The sequence below is a fragment of the Electrophorus electricus genome, chromosome 12 (genome assembly GCF_013358815.1).
Source record: "Electrophorus electricus isolate fEleEle1 chromosome 12, fEleEle1.pri, whole genome shotgun sequence".
Taxonomy (NCBI): Eukaryota; Metazoa; Chordata; class Actinopteri; order Gymnotiformes; family Gymnotidae; genus Electrophorus; species Electrophorus electricus.
In genome coordinates, this window is record NC_049546.1 from 14,210,099 (window position 1) to 14,232,529 (window position 22,431).

At 34.2% G+C, this 22,431-nt stretch overlaps 1 protein-coding gene across 1 annotated transcript; it reads left to right on the top strand.

Annotated features, from left to right (window-relative positions):
- The first annotated feature begins 16,252 nt into the window (after positions 1 to 16,252).
- On the top strand, positions 16,253 to 22,209 carry eef1g (eukaryotic translation elongation factor 1 gamma). Its single transcript, XM_027017020.2, has 10 exons — positions 16,253 to 16,318; positions 17,258 to 17,416; positions 17,521 to 17,584; positions 17,765 to 17,907; positions 17,992 to 18,135; positions 19,044 to 19,173; positions 20,351 to 20,579; positions 20,761 to 20,933; positions 21,714 to 21,838; positions 22,032 to 22,209. Exons 1-10 carry the CDS (start codon positions 16,307 to 16,309, stop codon positions 22,188 to 22,190), a joined length of 1,338 nt encoding a protein of 445 aa, XP_026872821.2. The 5' UTR covers positions 16,253 to 16,306; the 3' UTR covers positions 22,191 to 22,209.
- Positions 22,210 to 22,431: the final 222 nt, after the last annotated feature.

Genomic DNA, 22,431 nt, shown 5'->3' on the forward strand with positions numbered 1-22,431 from the left:
TTCTTAAAATGCATTACCTTTTAGTCTAAAACACAATCTCTTGCCCTGAAACAGTGTTTAAGGTGAATACAAAGCTGTTTCATAAGTGTGAAAAAGGTAAAGAACAGAGTTTCAAAGTAAATATTCTTCTTATAAAGCATTGTTTTAGTCTAAAACACAATCTCTTGCCCTGAAACAGTGTTTAAGTCGAATACAAATCTGTTTCACAGTGTGAAAAAGGTAAAGAACAGAGTTTCAAAGTAAAGATTCTTCTTATAATGCATTACCTTTTAGTCTAAAACACAATCTCTTGCCCTGAAACAGTGTTTAAGGTGAATACAAAGCTGTTTCATAGTGTGAAAAAGGTAAAGAACAGAGTTTCAAAGTAAAGATTCTTCTTATAAAGCATTAGTTTTAGTCTAAAACACAATCTCTTGCCCTGAAACAGTGTTTAAGGTGAATACAAAGCTGTTTCATAGTGTGAAAAAGGTAAAGAACAGAGTTTCAAAGTAAAGATTCTTCTTATAAAGCATTGTTTTAGTCTAAAACACAATCTCTTGCCCTGAAACAGTGTTTAAGGTGAATACAAACACAATCTCTTGCCCTGAAACAGTGTTTAAGGTGAATACAAAGCTGTTTCATAGTGTGAAAAAGGTAAAGAACAGAGTTCAAAGTAAAGATTCTTCTTATAAAGCATTGTTTTAGTCTAAAACACAATCTCTTGCCTGAAACAGTGTTTAAGGTGAATACAAAGCTGTTTCATAGTGTGAAAAAGGTAAAGAACAGAGTTTCAAAGTAAAGATTCTTCTTATAAGCATTAAGTTTTAGTCTAAAACACAATCTCTTGCCTGAAACAGTGTTTAAGTTCAATACAAAGCTGTTTCATAGTGTGAAAAAGGTAAAGAACAGAGTTTCAAAGTAAAGATTCTTCTTATAAAGCATTGTTTTAGTCTAAAACACAATCTCTTGTCCTGAAACAGTGTTTAAGGTGAATACAAAGCTGTTTCATAGTGTGAAAAAGGTAAAGAACAGAGTTTCAAAGTAAAGATTCTTCTTATAAAGCATTGTTTTAGTCTAAAACACAATCTCTTGCCCTGAAACAGTGTTTAAGGTGAATACAAAGCTGTTTCATAGTGTGAAAAAGGTAAAGAACAGAGTTTCAAAGTAAAGATTCTTCTTATAATGCATTACCTTTTAGTCTAAAACACAATCTCTTGCCCTGAAACAGTGTTTAAGGTGAATACAAAGCTGTTTCATAGTGTGAAAAAGGTAAAGAACAGAGTTTCAAAGTAAAGATTCTTCTTATAATGCATTACGTTTTAGTCTAAAACACAATCTCTTGCCCTGAAACAGTGTTTAAGGTGAATACAAAGCTGTTTCATAGTGTGAAAAAGGTAAAGAACAGAGTTTCAAAGTAAAGATTCTTCTTATAAAGCATTGTTTTAGTCTAAAACACAATCTCTTGCCCTGAAACAGTGTTTAAGGTGAATACAAAGCTGTTTCATAGTGTGAAAAAGGTAAAGAACAGAGTTTCAAAGTAAAGATTCTTCTTATAATGCATTGTTTTAGTCTAAAACACAATCTCTTGCCCTGAAACAGTGTTTAAGGTGAATACAAAGCTGTTTCATAGTGTGAAAAAGGTAAAGAACAGAGTTTCAAAGTAAAGATTCTTCTTATAAAGCATTACGTTTTAGTCTAAAACACAATCTCTTGCCCTGAAACAGTGTTTAAGGTGAATACAAAGCTGTTTCATAGTGTGAAAAAGGTAAAGAACAGAGTTTCAAAGTAAAGATTCTTCTTATAATGCATTGTTTTAGTCTAAAACACAATCTCTTGCCCTGAAACAGTGTTTAAGGTGAATACAAAGCTGTTTCATAGTGTGAAAAAGGTAAAGAACAGAGTTTCAAAGTAAAGATTCTTCTTATAAAGCATTGTTTTAGTCTAAAACACAATCTCTTGCCCTGAAACAGTGTTTAAGGTGAATACAAAGCTGTTTCATAGTGTGAAAAAGGTAAAGAACAGAGTTTCAAAGTAAAGATTCTTCTTATAAAGCATTGTTTTAGTCTAAAACACAATCTCTTGCCCTGAAACAGTGTTTAAGGTGAATACAAAGCTGTTTCATAGTGTGAAAAAGGTAAAGAACAGAGTTTCAAAGTAAAGATTCTTCTTATAAAGCATTAACTTTTAGTCTAAAACACAATCTCTTGCCCTGAAACAGTGTTTAAGGTGAATACAAAGCTGTTTCATAGTGTGAAAAAGGTAAAGAACAGAGTTTCAAAGTAAAGATTCTTCTTATAAAGCATTGTTTTAGTCTAAAACACAATCTCTTGCCCTGAAACAGTGTTTAAGGTGAATACAAAGCTGTTTCATAGTGTGAAAAAGGTAAAGAACAGAGTTTCAAAGTAAAGATTCTTCTTATAATGCATTAACTTTTAGTCTAAAACACAATCTCTTGCCCTGAAACAGTGTTTAAGGTGAATACAAAGCTGTTTCATAGTGTGAAAAAGGTAAAGAACAGAGTTTCAAAGTAAAGATTCTTCTTATAAAGCATTACGTTTTAGTCTAAAACACAATCTCTTGCCCTGAAACAGTGTTTAAGGTGAATACAAAGCTGTTTCATAGTGTGAAAAAGGTAAAGAACAGAGTTTCAAAGTAAAGATTCTTCTTATAAAGCATTGTTTTAGTCTAAAACACAATCTCTTGCCCTGAAACAGTGTTTAAGGTGAATACAAAGCTGTTTCATAGTGTGAAAAAGGTAAAGAACAGAGTTTCAAAGTAAAGATTCTTCTTATAATGCATTACCTTTTAGTCTAAAACACAATCTCTTGCCCTGAAACAGTGTTTAAGGTGAATACAAAGCTGTTTCATAGTGTGAAAAAGGTAAAGAACAGAGTTTCAAAGTAAAGATTCTTCTTATAAAGCATTACGTTTTAGTCTAAAACACAATCTCTTGCCCTGAAACAGTGTTTAAGGTGAATACAAAGCTGTTTCATAGTGTGAAAAAGGTAAAGAACAGAGTTTCAAAGTAAAGATTCTTCTTATAAAGCATTACCTTTTAGTCTAAAACACAATCTCTTGCCCTGAAACAGTGTTTAAGGTGAATACAAAGCTGTTTCATAGTGTGAAAAAGGTAAAGAACAGAGTTTCAAAGTAAAGATTCTTCTTATAAAGCATTGTTTTAGTCTAAAACACAATCTCTTGCCCTGAAACAGTGTTTAAGGTGAATACAAAGCTGTTTCATAGTGTGAAAAAGGTAAAGAACAGAGTTTCAAAGTAAAGATTCTTCTTATAAAGCATTACGTTTTAGTCTAAAACACAATCTCTTGCCCTGAAACAGTGTTTAAGGTGAATACAAAGCTGTTTCATAGTGTGAAAAAGGTAAAGAACAGAGTTTCAAAGTAAAGATTCTTCTTATAAAGCATTACGTTTTAGTCTAAAACACAATCTCTTGCCCTGAAACAGTGTTTAAGGTGAATACAAAGCTGTTTCATAGTGTGAAAAAGGTAAAGAACAGAGTTTCAAAGTAAAGATTCTTCTTATAAAGCATTGTTTTAGTCTAAAACACAATCTCTTGCCCTGAAACAGTGTTTAAGGTGAATACAAAGCTGTTTCATAGTGTGAAAAAGGTAAAGAACAGAGTTTCAAAGTAAAGATTCTTCTTATAAATCATTAAGTTTTAGTCTAAAACACAATCTCTTGCCCTGAAACAGTGTTTAAGGTGAATACAAAGCTGTTTCATAGTGTGAAAAAGGTAAAGAACAGAGTTTCAAAGTAAAGATTCTTCTTATAAAGCATTACGTTTTAGTCTAAAACACAATCTCTTGCCCTGAAACAGTGTTTAAGGTGAATACAAAGCTGTTTCATAGTGTGAAAAAGGTAAAGAACAGAGTTTCAAAGTAAAGATTCTTCTTATAAAGCATTACGTTTTAGTCTAAAACACAATCTCTTGCCCTGAAACAGTGTTTAAGGTGAATACAAAGCTGTTTCATAGTGTGAAAAAGGTAAAGAACAGAGTTTCAAAGTAAAGATTCTTCTTATAAAGCATTACGTTTTAGTCTAAAACACAATCTCTTGCCCTGAAACAGTGTTTAAGGTGAATACAAAGCTGTTTCATAGTGTGAAAAAGGTAAAGAACAGAGTTTCAAAGTAAAGATTCTTCTTATAATGCATTACATTTTAGTCTAAAACACAATCTCTTGCCCTGAAACAGTGTTTAAGGTGAATACAAAGCTGTTTCATAGTGTTAAAAAGGTAAAGAACAGAGTTTCAAAGTAAAGATTCTTCTTATAAAGCATTACGTTTTAGTCTAAAACACAATCTCTTGCCCTGAAACAGTGTTTAAGGTGAATACAAAGCTGTTTCATAGTGTGAAAAAGGTAAAGAACAGAGTTTCAAAGTAAAGATTCTTCTTATAAAGCATTACGTTTTAGTCTAAAACACAATCTCTTGCCCTGAAACAGTGTTTAAGGTGAATACAAAGCTGTTTCATAGTGTGAAAAAGGTAAAGAACAGAGTTTCAAAGTAAAGATTCTTCTTATAAAGCATACTTTTAGTCTAAAACACAATCTCTTGCCCTGAAACAGTGTTTAAGGTGAATACAAAGCTGTTTCATAGTGTGAAAAAGGTAAAGAACAGAGTTTCAAAGTAAAGATTCTTCTTATAAAGCAATGTTTTAGTCTAAAACACAATCTCTTGCCCTGAAACAGTGTTTAAGGTGAATACAAAGCTGTTTCATAGTGTGAAAAAGGTAAAGAACAGAGTTTCAAAGTAAAGATTCTTCTTATAAAGCATTGTTTTAGTCTAAAACACAATCTCTTGCCCTGAAACAGTGTTTAAGGTGAATACAAAGCTGTTTCATAGTGTGAAAAAGGTAAAGAACAGAGTTTCAAAGTAAAGATTCTTCTTATAAAGCATTGTTTTAGTCTAAAACACAATCTCTTGCCCTGAAACAGTGTTTAAGGTGAATACAAAGCTGTTTCATAGTGTGAAAAAGGTAAAGAACAGAGTTTCAAAGTAAAGATTCTTCTTATAAAGCATTACGTTTTAGTCTAAAACACAATCTCTTGCCCTGAAACAGTGTTTAAGGTGAATACAAAGCTGTTTCATAGTGTGAAAAAGGTAAAGAACAGAGTTTCAAAGTAAAGATTCTTCTTATAAAGCATTACGTTTTAGTCTAAAACACAATCTCTTGCCCTGAAACAGTGTTTAAGGTGAATACAAAGCTGTTTCATAGTGTGAAAAAGGTAAAGAACAGAGTTTCAAAGTAAAGATTCTTCTTATAATGCATTAACTTTTAGTCTAAAACACAATCTCTTGCCCTGAAACAGTGTTTAAGGTGAATACAAAGCTGTTTCATAGTGTGAAAAAGGTAAAGAACAGAGTTTCAAAGTAAAGATTCTTCTTATAATGCATTGTTTTAGTCTAAAACACAATCTCTTGCCCTGAAACAGTGTTTAAGGTGAATACAAAGCTGTTTCATAGTGTGAAAAAGGTAAAGAACAGAGTTTCAAAGTAAAGATTCTTCTTATAAAGCATTGTTTTAGTCTAAAACACAATCTCTTGCCCTGAAACAGTGTTTAAGGTGAATACAAAGCTGTTTCATAGTGTGAAAAAGGTAAAGAACAGAGTTTCAAAGTAAAGATTCTTCTTATAAAGCATTAAGTTTTAGTCTAAAACACAATCTCTTGCCCTGAAACAGTGTTTAAGGTGAATACAAAGCTGTTTCATAGTGTGAAAAAGGTAAAGAACAGAGTTTCAAAGTAAAGATTCTTCTTATAAAGCATTGTTTTAGTCTAAAACACAATCTCTTGCCCTGAAACAGTGTTTAAGGTGAATACAAAGCTGTTTCATAGTGTGAAAAAGGTAAAGAACAGAGTTTCAAAGTAAAGATTCTTCTTATAAAGCATTACGTTTTAGTCTAAAACACAATCTCTTGCCCTGAAACAGTGTTTAAGGTGAATACAAAGCTGTTTCATAGTGTGAAAAAGGTAAAGAACAGAGTTTCAAAGTAAAGATTCTTCTTATAAAGCATTGTTTTAGTCTAAAACACAATCTCTTGCCCTGAAACAGTGTTTAAGGTGAATACAAAGCTGTTTCATAGTGTGAAAAAGGTAAAGAACAGAGTTTCAAAGTAAAGATTCTTCTTATAAAGCATTGTTTTAGTCTAAAACACAATCTCTTGCCCTGAAACAGTGTTTAAGGTGAATACAAAGCTGTTTCATAGTGTGAAAAAGGTAAAGAACAGAGTTTCAAAGTAAAGATTCTTCTTATAATGCATTACGTTTTAGTCTAAAACACAATCTCTTGCCCTGAAACAGTGTTTAAGGTGAATACAAAGCTGTTTCATAGTGTGAAAAAGGTAAAGAACAGAGTTTCAAAGTAAAGATTCTTCTTATAAAGCATTGTTTTAGTCTAAAACACAATCTCTTGCCCTGAAACAGTGTTTAAGGTGAATACAAAGCTGTTTCATAGTGTGAAAAAGGTAAAGAACAGAGTTTCAAAGTAAAGATTCTTCTTATAATGCATTAACTTTTAGTCTAAAACACAATCTCTTGCCCTGAAACAGTGTTTAAGGTGAATACAAAGCTGTTTCATAGTGTGAAAAAGGTAAAGAACAGAGTTTCAAAGTAAAGATTCTTCTTATAAAGCATTACCTTTTAGTCTAAAACACAATCTCTTGCCCTGAAACAGTGTTTAAGGTGAATACAAAGCTGTTTCATAGTGTGAAAAAGGTAAAGAACAGAGTTTCAAAGTAAAGATTCTTCTTATAAAGCATTACGTTTTAGTCTAAAACACAATCTCTTGCCCTGAAACAGTGTTTAAGGTGAATACAAAGCTGTTTCATAGTGTGAAAAAGGTAAAGAACAGAGTTTCAAAGTAAAGATTCTTCTTATAAAGCATTGTTTTAGTCTAAAACACAATCTCTTGCCCTGAAACAGTGTTTAAGGTGAATACAAAGCTGTTTCATAGTGTGAAAAAGGTAAAGAACAGAGTTTCAAAGTAAAGATTCTTCTTATAAAGCATTGTTTTAGTCTAAAACACAATCTCTTGCCCTGAAACAGTGTTTAAGGTGAATACAAAGCTGTTTCATAGTGTGAAAAAGGTAAAGAACAGAGTTTCAAAGTAAAGATTCTTCTTATAAAGCATTGTTTTAGTCTAAAACACAATCTCTTGCCCTGAAACAGTGTTTAAGGTGAATACAAAGCTGTTTCATAGTGTGAAAAAGGTAAAGAACAGAGTTTCAAAGTAAAGATTCTTCTTATAAAGCATTAAGTTTTAGTCTAAAACACAATCTCTTGCCCTGAAACAGTGTTTAAGGTGAATACAAAGCTGTTTCATAGTGTGAAAAAGGTAAAGAACAGAGTTTCAAAGTAAAGATTCTTCTTATAATGCATTACCTTTTAGTCTAAAACACAATCTCTTGCCCTGAAACAGTGTTTAAGGTGAATACAAAGCTGTTTCATAGTGTGAAAAAGGTAAAGAACAGAGTTTCAAAGTAAAGATTCTTCTTATAAAGCATTAGTTTTAGTCTAAAACACAATCTCTTGTCCTGAAACAGTGTTTAAGGTGAATACAAAGCTGTTTCATAGTGTGAAAAAGGTAAAGAACAGAGTTTCAAAGTAAAGATTCTTCTTATAAAGCATTACGTTTTAGTCTAAAACACAATCTCTTGCCCTGAAACAGTGTTTAAGGTGAATACAAAGCTGTTTCATAGTGTGAAAAAGGTAAAGAACAGAGTTTCAAAGTAAAGATTCTTCTTATAATGCATTACCTTTTAGTCTAAAACACAATCTCTTGCCCTGAAACAGTGTTTAAGGTGAATACAAAGCTGTTTCATAGTGTGAAAAAGGTAAAGAACAGAGTTTCAAAGTAAAGATTCTTCTTATAATGCATTACGTTTTAGTCTAAAACACAATCTCTTGCCCTGAAACAGTGTTTAAGGTGAATACAAAGCTGTTTCATAGTGTGAAAAAGGTAAAGAACAGAGTTTCAAAGTAAAGATTCTTCTTATAAATGAATAACTTTTAGTCTAAAACACAATCTCTTGCCCTGAAACAGTGTTTAAGGTGAATACAAAGCTGTTTCATAGTGTGAAAAAGGTAAAGAACAGAGTTTCAAAGTAAAGATTCTTCTTATAAAGCATTAAGTTTTAGTCTAAAACACAATCTCTTGCCCTGAAACAGTGTTTAAGGTGAATACAAAGCTGTTTCATAGTGTGAAAAAGGTAAAGAACAGAGTTTCAAAGTAAAGATTCTTCTTATAAAGCATTAAGTTTTAGTCTAAAACACAATCTCTTGCCCTGAAACAGTGTTTAAGGTGAATACAAAGCTGTTTCATAGTGTGAAAAAGGTAAAGAACAGAGTTTCAAAGTAAAGATTCTTCTTATAAAGCATTAAGTTTTAGTCTAAAACACAATCTCTTGCCCTGAAACAGTGTTTAAGGTGAATACAAAGCTGTTTCATAGTGTGAAAAAGGTAAAGAACAGAGTTTCAAAGTAAAGATTCTTCTTATAATGCATTACTTTTAGTCTAAAACACAATCTCTTGCCCTGAAACAGTGTTTAAGGTGAATACAAAGCTGTTTCATAGTGTGAAAAAGGTAAAGAACAGAGTTTCAAAGTAAAGATTCTTCTTATAAAGCATTACGTTTTAGTCTAAAACACAATCTCTTGCCCTGAAACAGTGTTTAAGGTGAATACAAAGCTGTTTCATAGTGTGAAAAAGGTAAAGAACAGAGTTTCAAAGTAAAGATTCTTCTTATAAAGCATTGTTTTAGTCTAAAACACAATCTCTTGCCCTGAAACAGTGTTTAAGGTGAATACAAAGCTGTTTCATAGTGTGAAAAAGGTAAAGAACAGAGTTTCAAAGTAAAGATTCTTCTTATAATGCATTACCTTTTAGTCTAAAACACAATCTCTTGTCCTGAAACAGTGTTTAAGGTGAATACAAAGCTGTTTCATAGTGTGAAAAAGGTAAAGAACAGAGTTTCAAAGTAAAGATTCTTCTTATAAAGCATTGTTTTAGTCTAAAACACAATCTCTTGCCCTGAAACAGTGTTTAAGGTGAATACAAAGCTGTTTCATAGTGTGAAAAAGGTAAAGAACAGAGTTTCAAAGTAAAGATTCTTCTTATAATGCATTACATTTTAGTCTAAAACACAATCTCTTGCCCTGAAACAGTGTTTAAGGTGAATACAAAGCTGTTTCATAGTGTGAAAAAGGTAAAGAACAGAGTTTCAAAGTAAAGATTCTTCTTATAATGCATTACCTTTTAGTCTAAAACACAATCTCTTGCCCTGAAACAGTGTTTAAGGTGAATACAAAGCTGTTTCATAGTGTGAAAAAGGTAAAGAACAGAGTTTCAAAGTAAAGATTCTTCTTATAAAGCATTACGTTTTAGTCTAAAACACAATCTCTTGCCCTGAAACAGTGTTTAAGGTGAATACAAAGCTGTTTCATAGTGTGAAAAAGGTAAAGAACAGAGTTTCAAAGTAAAGATTCTTCTTATAAAGCATTGTTTTAGTCTAAAACACAATCTCTTGCCCTGAAACAGTGTTTAAGGTGAATACAAAGCTGTTTCATAGTGTGAAAAAGGTAAAGAACAGAGTTTCAAAGTAAAGATTCTTCTTATAAAGCATTGTTTTAGTCTAAAACACAATCTCTTGCCCTGAAACAGTGTTTAAGGTGAATACAAAGCTGTTTCATAGTGTGAAAAAGGTAAAGAACAGAGTTTCAAAGTAAAGATTCTTCTTATAAAGCATTACGTTTTAGTCTAAAACACAATCTCTTGCCCTGAAACAGTGTTTAAGGTGAATACAAAGCTGTTTCATAGTGTGAAAAAGGTAAAGAACAGAGTTTCAAAGTAAAGATTCTTCTTATAAATGCATTACCTTTTAGTCTAAAACACAATCTCTTGCCCTGAAACAGTGTTTAAGGTGAATACAAAGCTGTTTCATAGTGTGAAAAAGGTAAAGAACAGAGTTTCAAAGTAAAGATTCTTCTTATAAAGCATTAAGTTTTAGTCTAAAACACAATCTCTTGCCCTGAAACAGTGTTTAAGGTGAATACAAAGCTGTTTCATAGTGTGAAAAAGGTAAAGAACAGAGTTTCAAAGTAAAGATTCTTCTTATAATGCATTACCTTTTAGTCTAAAACACAATCTCTTGCCCTGAAACAGTGTTTAAGGTGAATACAAAGCTGTTTCATAGTGTGAAAAAGGTAAAGAACAGAGTTTCAAAGTAAAGATTCTTCTTATAAAGCATTACGTTTTAGTCTAAAACACAATCTCTTGCCCTGAAACAGTGTTTAAGGTGAATACAAAGCTGTTTCATAGTGTGAAAAAGGTAAAGAACAGAGTTTCAAAGTAAAGATTCTTCTTATAAAGCATTACGTTTTAGTCTAAAACACAATCTCTTGCCCTGAAACAGTGTTTAAGGTGAATACAAAGCTGTTTCATAGTGTGAAAAAGGTAAAGAACAGAGTTTCAAAGTAAAGATTCTTCTTATAAAGCATTAAGTTTTAGTCTAAAACACAATCTCTTGCCCTGAAACAGTGTTTAAGGTGAATACAAAGCTGTTTCATAGTGTGAAAAAGGTAAAGAACAGAGTTTCAAAGTAAAGATTCTTCTTATAAAGCATTAAGTTTTAGTCTAAAACACAATCTCTTGCCCTGAAACAGTGTTTAAGGTGAATACAAAGCTGTTTCATAGTGTGAAAAAGGTAAAGAACAGAGTTTCAAAGTAAAGATTCTTCTTATAAAGCATTACGTTTTAGTCTAAAACACAATCTCTTGCCCTGAAACAGTGTTTAAGGTGAATACAAAGCTGTTTCATAGTGTGAAAAAGGTAAAGAACAGAGTTTCAAAGTAAAGATTCTTCTTATAAAGCATTACCTTTTAGTCTAAAACACAATCTCTTGTCCTGAAACAGTGTTTAAGGTGAATACAAAGCTGTTTCATAGTGTGAAAAAGGTAAAGAACAGAGTTTCAAAGTAAAGATTCTTCTTATAAAGCATTACCTTTAGTCTAAAACACAATCTCTTGCCCTGAAACAGTGTTTAAGGTGAATACAAAGCTGTTTCATAGTGTGAAAAAGGTAAAGAACAGAGTTTCAAAGTAAAGATTCTTCTTATAATGCATTACCTTTTAGTCTAAAACACAATCTCTTGCCCTGAAACAGTGTTTAAGGTGAATACAAAGCTGTTTCATAGTGTGAAAAAGGTAAAGAACAGAGTTTCAAAGTAAAGATTCTTCTTATAAAGCATTACGTTTTAGTCTAAAACACAATCTCTTGCCCTGAAACAGTGTTTAAGGTGAATACAAAGCTGTTTCATAGTGTGAAAAAGGTAAAGAACAGAGTTTCAAAGTAAAGATTCTTCTTATAAAGCATTACGTTTTAGTCTAAAACACAATCTCTTGCCCTGAAACAGTGTTTAAGGTGAATACAAAGCTGTTTCATAGTGTGAAAAAGGTAAAGAACAGAGTTTCAAAGTAAAGATTCTTCTTATAATGCATTACCTTTTAGTCTAAAACACAATCTCTTGTCCTGAAACAGTGTTTAAGGTGAATACAAAGCTGTTTCATAGTGTGAAAAAGGTAAAGAACAGAGTTTCAAAGTAAAGATTCTTCTTATAAAGCATTACAGTTTTAGTCTAAAACACAATCTCTTGCCCTGAAACAGTGTTTAAGGTGAATACAAAGCTGTTTCATAGTGTGAAAAAGGTAAAGAACAGAGTTTCAAAGTAAAGATTCTTCTTATAAAGCATTAACTTTTAGTCTAAAACACAATCTCTTGCCCTGAAACAGTGTTTAAGGTGAATACAAAGCTGTTTCATAGTGTGAAAAAGGTAAAGAACAGAGTTTCAAAGTAAAGATTCTTCTTATAATGCATTACCTTTTAGTCTAAAACACAATCTCTTGCCCTGAAACAGTGTTTAAGGTGAATACAAAGCTGTTTCATAGTGTGAAAAAGGTAAAGAACAGAGTTTCAAAGTAAAGATTCTTCTTATAATGCATTACGTTTTAGTCTAAAACACAATCTCTTGTCCTGAAACAGTGTTTAAGGCGAATACAAAGCTGTTTCATAGTTTTAAAAAGGTAAAGAACAGAGTTTCAAAGTAAAGATTCTTCTTATAATGCATTACATTTTAGTCTCACACACAATCTCTTGCCCTGAAACAGTGTTTAAGGCGAATACAAAGCTGTTTCATAGTGTGAAAAAGGTAAAGAACAGAGTTTCAAAGTAAAGATTCTTTTTATAATGCATTACATTTTAGTCTCACACACAATCTCTTGCCCTGAAACAGTTTAAGGTGAATGCAAAGCTGTTTTAGTGTGAAAAAGGGAAAGAACACAGTTTCAAAGTAAAGATTCTTCTTATAAAGCATTACCTTTTAGTCTCAAACACAATCTCTTGCCCTGAAACAGTGTTTAAGGCGAATACAAAGCTGTTTCCTAGTGTGAAAAAGGTAAAGAACACAGTTTCAAAGTAAAGATTCTTCTAATAAAGCATTAATTAACCCTGTGCATATTTGTCATGTGTTCGTCATTGTGGCCACGCCCTCCTTGTGTCTAACACCTGCTCCTTATTTTGTCTTTATCGTATGTATATAGGCCTGTCGTTTACACGTTTGTGTTGTCGGTTTTTGGCTCCGTTAGTGTGTGTGTTTGAGTGTTACATGTTAAATAACTAGAGTCTTATGTTCCACGCTACTTGTCCCCGCATCCTCCTTAAAACCTCCAACCTTATTGCAAGTCGGTTCCTTTACTTCTGCAAACTATGAAACAGCATAACCAAGCACTCTAATCATCTTAGACATTGTTTCAGGGCAAAGCAATCACTTTGTCTTGTACTGAAACAGTGAGTAAAGTGATTAGAATGTAGTGCTTGATAAGAAAACACTATCTTAGACATATTTCAACTTATAACAATATGTGCAATTGAAACGAAAATGTTGTTACAATTGAGCAATGTGCACATTCAAGTAATAGCAACTTTGTTCTTTCACTACTGCACACGTTCAAACAGCGTTTCCAACAAGTGTATTCACCTTAATCACTATATCAGTGCAACACATAGTGTATTCAAACAAAATGTATATGGTTATAAGAAAACACTAACACTTTCTAAGTCATATTTCAAGTAAAAACTGTTTGCAAGTGAAAAGAAGCTGATGTAGCTTGTTAACCAGGTACTGCACCAACGCCCCCTAGCGGGCCGCTGGTGGGCCCAAACTAGCATACTCAAATAAATTACTTGATAAGATCGAATATTCTTAAAGTACAGTACATTTATCAACATAACATTTCTTAGGACTAATACAAGTACCTGCTTACCAATTGTTGTGCAGAAGTGAAAGTAGTGAAAGTGAAAACATGCTGTTTTCACCTGTTTGCATTGTGCACAATGCATATGCAACTCTGTTGTCTTGTTTCTACTAAATCTGTAACAGCGATTTTGAGCAATCTAAGAGCCTCAAACACTTTTTTCAGTGCACAACAAAATGTTTACAACCAACATTTACTGAATGATAAGAGAACACTTTCTAAGGCATATTTCAAGTGAAAGTAGTGTTTTCAAGTGAAAACAAGCTGTTTTCACACGGTTGCAATTTGCACAGTGTACGTGCACATCTGTTCTTTTGTTTCTTCTCGCTCTGAAACAGCAATTCCATGCATTCTAATTGCCTAATACAATGTTTCAGTGCATAACATAGTGTCTTCAACCAACACATACAGATTGATAAGAGAAAACCTCATTAAAGGTATTTCAAGTGAAAACATTGTTTTCAACTGAAAACAAACCCTTTTAACATGTTTGCAGTTACTTGCAACTCTTTTCTTTTGCTTTGCTTCTACAGCCTTCTTAGCACCTAAACACTGCTTTGCAAAACATAGCGTTTTCAACCAACATATACAGAATGATAACATTTCCTAAGATGTATTTCAGTTGAAAACAGTGAAACAAGCTCTTTTAACATGTTTGCAATGTTCATAATGCAGTTATTTTCTACTCTGTTCATTTGCTTCTACACACTCTGAAACAGCATTTCTGAGTATTCTAAGCAACTAAAACACTGTTTCAGTGCACAACAGTGTTTTCAACCAACTTGTACAGAATAATAATAGACCACTTTCTATGATGTATTTCAAGTGAAAACAGTGTTTGCAAGTGAAAACAAGCTCTTTTAACATGTTTGCAATGTGCTCAATGCATTTTCTTGCTACTCCGTTATTTTGCTTCCATACACTCTAAAACAGGATTTCTGTGCATTCTAAGTGCCTAAACACTGTTTAAGGGCAAAATATAATGTTTTCAAACAACATATAAAGAATCAAAAGAGGACACTTTCTAAGTCATATTTCATATAAAAACATTGTTTCCAAATTTTTGCACCAGTAATAAAGCAGCTAGAAATAGAAGATAAACCTTCTACCTCATGTCAAGAAGTGCCAAATATTTTATATTCTTGAGAGAGTGGAATAAATTAGACCTGATAGACAGTGTTCTGTATAGGCATAGGCAGAAAGAGATCCAGGCCCTCTATCAGTTGGTGATCAGTTCACCAGTTCACTATGCTCAGATTTAAGGCCCATAGTTTTGTAGTGCTTACATGATAAAATGGGCAATATGGTTGTAGGCTGCACTGTAAACCTGATCAGAAGTACATTCTATTGGCCCAGGAAGGCCAGTCATGTTGACAGGAAAATACAAACCTGTGGCAAGTGCGTTCACAGGAAGGCCTTACCCGATATAGACTCTGCCCTGATTAATAGCTTAACTATCAGGCCACTTTGATTGGTTTGTATGGATTCATGTCCATTGACTCTGGCATCAAAACACAAAAGACATTCTTGTCATCATAGATAATTTAACAAGTATTTGGTAGCTCTGCCAATTCCCAATCAGATGGATCACACTGTAACAAAATGCTTGTGGGATATGTCTATTCACCATAATGACCCACCAGAATGCTTGCACAGTGAACAATGTTCTGATTCTGAATCAAGTATTTTCAAAGAGCGCTGCGCCTTAGCAGTTATTCAGGAATGCAGGACAAGTTTGTACCATCCCAGAGGAAACCTCATTGAGCGGTTGCTGAACATGTTGCTGAACATGTTTGGTACTTTGAAAGACAAAGAAACATCACATTGGAGTGATTATGTCAAATCTCTAATTCATGCATACAATTGTACCAAGAATTAAGTTACTGGGTTCACTCCCTACAAACCCATGTTTGGGAGACAGCCCTGACTATCTGTTGATCTTGCCTTGAGACTTCCTGTGAGGAATAATCAGAACTTCTCACATGCCTAAAGAAAAGATCTGCACCCAGATATCAGTCAACAAAATAATCAAGCCAAAAATTGAAAACTAAATGTAGCACAGAAAATAACTGAGAAATCCTAGTAAAACAGATCCTGTACAGGAAGATAAAATGTATTGATATTATTGCTTTTAACCAAGTTTAACTAAAAAACTTGATAAATATTGACTGAACTGTTTCTTTTTTATAGCTGCTGGTGGTTCTAAGCCTATGGAGACAAGGCGAGAGTTGTATTAATTCCAGAGTTACATTTCCTTTTGCTCTTAAAATTAGTTTTTGAACCCTTTAGAAATGTCTCCATAAATTTGCAAATAAATGCAAATATATCATTATAAGAACATTAATAGTGTTAAGAGTTGCAAATGTCACGAAATAGGGAAAAATAGTTGATTGTGTTACTTTTGTGATGTTACATCCATACAGTCACAGAAATGGTGTGATATAAATTACATTAAAAAAAAGCATTCAGTCAAAGCAAGGTGGTACATATCTAAAGGGAGTCAAGGGGAAAAATAGTTAAGGGTATAGGTGTTATAATAACAATAATAACGTTAACAACAATAACAATAATACAACAACAACAACAACAACAATAATAATAATAATTTACCTTTCTCACACTCACTTTACAAATTACTATATATATATATATATATATATATATATATATATATATATATATATATATATATATATATATATGTATGCGGTCTATATATAATGATTTAGATGGCAATATAAGGATAGCAGGGTACAAAATTAAGTATTACTGTTGTGGATAATCGCAACATATTTAGCGTACACCAATTAAAGTTCAAGATAAGCTTATGTTTCTTTCTTTTGCACGTGATTTGAATGTGGACCACTCATTGTTAAAAGCAAATGCTCCACTAATATACTATTAGGGAAACATTCTTACTGTATCTCCGACGTATTACTTCTGCGACACGGATTTCCTTTACGACAGCAGCGTGCGCCTATCTTCCTTCTTTTTCTCGTCCTGAAGATGGCGGCAGGGGTGAGTAAGATGGAAGAAGCTCGTTTTTTTATTATTGTATTAAGCTTGCAATCTTGCTGTTATCACACCCATCCTTACAGCCATCGGTTTTATAGTTTAACAGATTAATTTTGTAACCTAGATCCAAACTACAGCATTGTTCATTTTAGTTTGAAATATTTTTGTGTCCCCTAGTCCTTTTGAATGAGTAGCTAGAAAGTGGGTCTGGGAGCACGACTTGCGCTTGTGCCACGTATTATTTTTGTTTTCAGGAATAACCGGACAATTACAGTTTTGGTTCTCTAGGTTATGCTTAATTTTCAATGAAATAAAAATGGCTTCAGTTATCTTATTTTGAGATAAACATGATGCCTACATTTACTTTGAGGTATCCCTAGCTATTTGCCAGTTATGCGTAAACGCTAGCTAGGTAGCTAGCTGTTAGATTTCTGAAGCATTGTTAAGATAGCTTGTATGCGGTCTATGTGCTTGTTCATGGTCTAGCCGGTGGACAGAAGTGATAGTCTAATGACTACCCCAACTGGATAGCTGCTTGTCTGTGTTTTTGTACGCCGCTATGTCGGATAAATAAAAGACGGAGAAACACTTAGACGCCCGGTTTACAGCTATCTGGCATATATCGTTCGCTAGACTGCTAGCTGACGAGTACCAGGATTTCACACCAAACTAAATTTACTTTTAAATTAGGAAAAATAAGATGACTTTAGGTGAACGTTTGGAATAATATGATCAGTATCTCCGAGCTTATGGGTTTTTTTTTGGAAGGTGGATAATCTCAGTATAAACCATTTTCTATTGGAAAATGCTGCATCATGACTGATAAGATGTCGGTGAACATCTCTGTATTACCACATTTATCAAATAAGTAATGATTGTGTTAAAACTTAAGAATTCTTAGTAGGTGCTTTGTGAAACTCTGTTATTGCATGTTTTCCATAGACACTCTACACATATGCAGAGAACTGGAGAGCCTACAAGGCTCAAATTGCAGCCCAATACAGTGGGGTTCATCTGAAGGTTGCAAGTACCCCCCCTGCCTTCACCTTTGGGCAGACAAACCGCTTGCCTAATTTCCTTAACAGTTTTCCCTTGGGCAAGGTAGGTAGGCTAAGTAATGTTGTCTGTTTGCTTTCTCATGAAAAATAAATGTGTCACTTTGTTATACAGCCCTTGGTCACTGCTGTCATTGTTTTTGCCTTTAGGTTCCAGCTTTTCAGGGTGATGATGGCTTCTGTCTCTTTGAGAGCAATGCTATTGCTCACTATTGTAAGGATCACCTTTTGTTCTTGGCATGAACAGGGATACATATGAAGATTACTTAGTGCTGCCTTAATGGCATTCTAGACTTATGACTGACCTTTTTCCATTATTGTATGTTTTTATTCGGGGGGCGGGGGTGGTCATGTAGCAAGAGTTCTGATAGTGTGAATCTCCTGTCTCTGGCAGTAAGCACCGATGCCCTTCGTGGTAGCACTCCTCAAGCCAGTGCCCATATCTTGCAGTGGGTCAACTTTGCTGATTCTGAGATCATCCCTCCAGCCAGTGCCTGGGTTTTCCCAACCTTGGGCATCATGCAGTTTAATAAACAGGTCAGAGGTTTGAACATCTTTTGAATCATACCAGCATTCTGTTTTGTACTGATGTGTAGTAATCCACCTCCCATGTCTCTCTAGGCCACAGAGCAGGCAAAGGAGGAGGTGAAACGTATGTTGCTTGTTCTGAATCAGCACTTAAATACTCGTACGTTCCTGGTTGGAGAAAGGGTCACTCTTGCTGACATCACTGTGGTGTGCTCTCTGCTTTGGATCTACAAGCAAGTGAGTTTTGTCTGAATACAAAGCATGGAAGCCTACACTCAACAACAAATTAGCAAAAGGTTATTGCTTCTTTAGTCATTTTAATTATAAGGTGGACATATTTTGACTTGTGCTATCCTCAGTGCCATCCCTAATCCATTTTATATTCAGAATGAGATTTGACTTCCATAGAGAATCTGAAGTGAACACCTGTCATGTGGCAAATGTGACATTTTCAACTGATGAGTACTTTTACTTAACTGCTAGTTTCTGTAATTGTGTCCATCTTCGAGCGCATGTCCCTCTCCTTTTGTGTGTACACCATCTTGGAAAAATGAACTATACAAGGGAGAGATTATCTGCTCTATCAGATTGTCACCTCTAGTCACTTTAGATATGAGCAGGCTATGCAAACAGTGTTTTTCTTTCTCTCTCTCCCCTCCTCTAAATAACAGCACTGGCCCTTAAAAAAACAAAAAACAAACCTCAGTTGACCACTAGTGCTGATCCTGTGAAGAGAGCAGTAATTATGTTGGAGAAATACTTGTCAGAGGTGGCAGGACAGCGACATTAACAATATATTGATGGAACATCATGCATGTTTTCCAGAATTTATAGCCATATGAGTTTTGCAGGCAGCGTTCACCTACAATATTAGTCCTTTCTCTGTTGAATTATGGACATCACGCATGCCATTATGAACAATTTGTTTTTATATAAGTGCATAGAATTTTAGAAATCCTTGCATGCTTTAGCATTTTTAATGGTATCTTAAATGGTTTTGATAAGGTGGGGAAAGGGTGAAAGGTGTTCTGACTGCTTTTCCTGAGATTAGTGCTGGTCTCTCATTCCGCTATGATCCATCACTATTAAAGGTCTTTGGAAAATAATTTGTACTGTTTAAAAATAATAACTATAATTTCTCTTAGGTTCTAGAGCCTGCCTTTCGTGAACCCTATCCTAATGTGAATCGCTGGTTTGGGACGTGTATCAATCAGCCCCAGTTTAAAGCTGTTCTTGGAGAGGTCAAGTTGTGTGAAAAGATGGCTCAGTTTGATGGTGAGATGGTGTTCGTTTTGTCTAGATACTTTGATTACAGCATAGCTGTAAACAGGTGAAATTACTTGGTGGATATGGTTTATTATTGTGCATTAACAGGGTTTACACAAACTGTTTAAAATATTCCCACAAAAATTGTTTTTCTATCTGATTTGGGGGGGAAAAAAGCATTTTTCTTTAATTTGTATAATGAAATTGTGAATAAGCTGTTATTTCATACAACCATCCAACATAAAGAACAAGCTACTCTTTAGTTATCAATGTTCAGTAGACTTTCCACTACTTCTAGACATGATTTTGCCTTAGCACTCTAGCACCTGGGATGAAACAGTAGTTTCACAGCATTTTAAAAAATCTCAGCAGCTATATTATGCTCAATTTGCTTTACTGAATGGGTTCAAAGCTATTACAACTAATACATTTATATTCACAAATATAAATCCATGTAAAAGTATTTAACTTAGATGCGAGAATGCGATGAGTCCAAGAAAGTCCCCTCTCTCCACTTATTTCAGTTTAATGGGACATACAGCATGGAGAGTTGCTGTGTAGAATTATGGAGGGAATTATTGACTGAAGAATTACAGAGGGAAATTGTATAAATAAGACAAATGGAAACCTGAAGTTGCAGGAAAACATTTGCACCTCCCCCCCTTATTGGAATTTCCTTTTAAATGTAAAAATATGTAAAACCTTGTAATTTACACATTTAATTTATCAGTGTTTATTAATTACAGTGGCAGAGCAACATTATCATAAGGTAGATAGTTAGTCTACAATATTGGGTTTGATTGGTTGACCATATTATTTGACACAAACTGAATGTTTAAGTAAACAAAGCAGTCTTTCCAGATTGCTGCTCTGTCTGCTTATCTTTCAATAGATTAATCAGTTTAGCTAAGAAGGTAATATGTTTGTTAACCAGATCAAGCTAAAGAATTTAATTAAATGTAAACACAGCCTTATTAGACTTTCTCTCATAAAAGGTTATTGTAGCCTAAATTCAGCATGAAAAATAGAAAACTAATTGCAGTTTCTTGCATTTGACAGATACATGGAAGGCTAGTAGCAGTTTTAAAAGGAATGTCAATGCTGCCATGTCCTAATTATAATCATGTTTTGGATTTTGGCATAGTTATAGATGTTTGAAAGTGATCTAGCTCTTTTGTTCCTGTAGCCAAGAAGTTTGCAGAGCTTCAGCCCAAGAAGGAGACACCTTCCAAGAAGGAGAAAGGGGGCAAAGATGCAGGTAAGCAGCAGCTGCAGCAACATCACGAGAAAAAGGAAAAGAAGGAGAAAAAGGAGGAGAAGAAAGCTGCCTCCCCTGCTGAGGAGATGGATGAGTGTGAAGCTGCACTGGCCTCTGAGCCTAAAACAAAGGACCCATTTGCTCACCTTCCAAAGAGGTATTGATGAGTACTGAATTTAAATATTTTTCTTTGAAGTGGCCTACTTAAATGTGTTTTAATACTAGTAAGATGGAATGTGTGAGACGCACAAAAGGCACAATTCAGTTAGAGGGAGTTGCAAATACTAATCCCCTAAACCCTACTACCCCCTTGGTATTCATTTATTGTTTTTCACCAGTACTTTTGTCTTGGACGAGTTCAAGAGGAAGTATTCTAATGAGGACACTCTTACTGTGGCACTCCCACATTTTTGGGAAAACTTTGATAAAGAGGGCTACTCTATCTGGTATGGCGAGTACCGCTTTCCAGAAGAACTTGCCATGACATTCATGAGCTGCAATCTTATCACAGGTAAGAGCAGGGAACACTGACAAAAATTGCATAAATTTCACAGAGGCCTGAATTCCCCCCCCCCCCCCCCCCCCTTCAATTAAGTCAATCGTCTATGAGCAGACTCTACAATTTAAATAAATTCTTAAAATCAAATTACTTGAATTTTACAATATTTTGCAATTAACGCAAATGTAAGATATGAGATGATCCTTCCAGTTGGTCTCTGCTTGGCCCGCTTCTAGTGAGCCATGCTCATAACAGATGTAGGTATTGTAGGCATTGTTATCAGATGACCAACTCTGCTCAGCTGTTCTCCTCAATCTTCAGTAGCTGAATCTTGCATTCAGGATTTACATTTAGCTGACACTTTTTTTTTTTTTTTTTTTTTTTTTTTTTTTTAATCCAAAAACACTTTTTTTTATTTTAGCAATTGAGGATTTTGGGCCTTGCTCATGGGCTGAACAGTAGCATCTTGCCAGCAGCCTTGAACTGGCAACCTTCTGATTAGTAGTTGAGTACCATAACCACTGATCCTATGTAGATCTTAAACCATAGATAATGGTACATGGAGAGCTTTGTCCTAGGGCTTCCACAGTCTCCCTCCTCCTCTGCCCAGCAAGCAATTCCTTTGAGATGTTAACTGGTACCTCATAGCATTTTGTTCATTGCTAGTAGAGGTGCACAATATATTATTTGCAGATGAGTGATTTTTTTTTTGTGTGTGTGTTTTTGCAGTTGCTTGTGTTTACATGCGTTTTCAATTAAGAGGTGATTAGGTGCCCTTTATTTTTGTTTTAGGAATGTTCCAACGACTTGATAAGCTACGCAAGAATGCTTTTGCTAGCGTTATCCTCTTTGGCACAAACAACGACAGTTCAATCTCTGGCATCTGGGTCTTTAGAGGACAAGATTTAGCTTTCAGTGTAAGTAACTTCAGATATTTGGTTCCAAGTTTTTTTGGGATACTGTCCTCCCAGTTTCAGGGGGTTTGGGGGATGTTCTCTGCTTTATTGGTGGTATTCAATAAAATGCCTTTTATTGTATTGATTTAATACAATTAATTGTAAATGCATCACTCAGAAATTTGCTCATTTATATTAATGTTCTTGTTTTTAGCTGTCTGAAGACTGGCAGATTGATTATGAGTCATATAACTGGCGTAAGATGGATGTAGACAGCGAGGAGTGCAAGACAATGGTGAAGGAATACTTTGCATGGGAGGGTGAATTTAAGCATGTAGGCAAACCTTTCAACCAGGGCAAAGTCTTCAAGTGATCCTTCATGGCATTTAAACCATCCACATCTAAAAAGGACATGCAGCCACCTTATTGGGGGGGGAAAGGTGTGTGTGTGTGTGTGTGTGTGTGTGTGTGTGTGTGGGTTTGGAGATTTTGAGTTGAGAAAAATAAAATCTTTTTCAGAGTCCCACTTGCATGAATTTTCTTTTTGACTTAATTCTAATGGGGAAGGAAGCCTACTTTTTATCTGTGGTACTTGCTCTTGTTTTAAAGGCTCA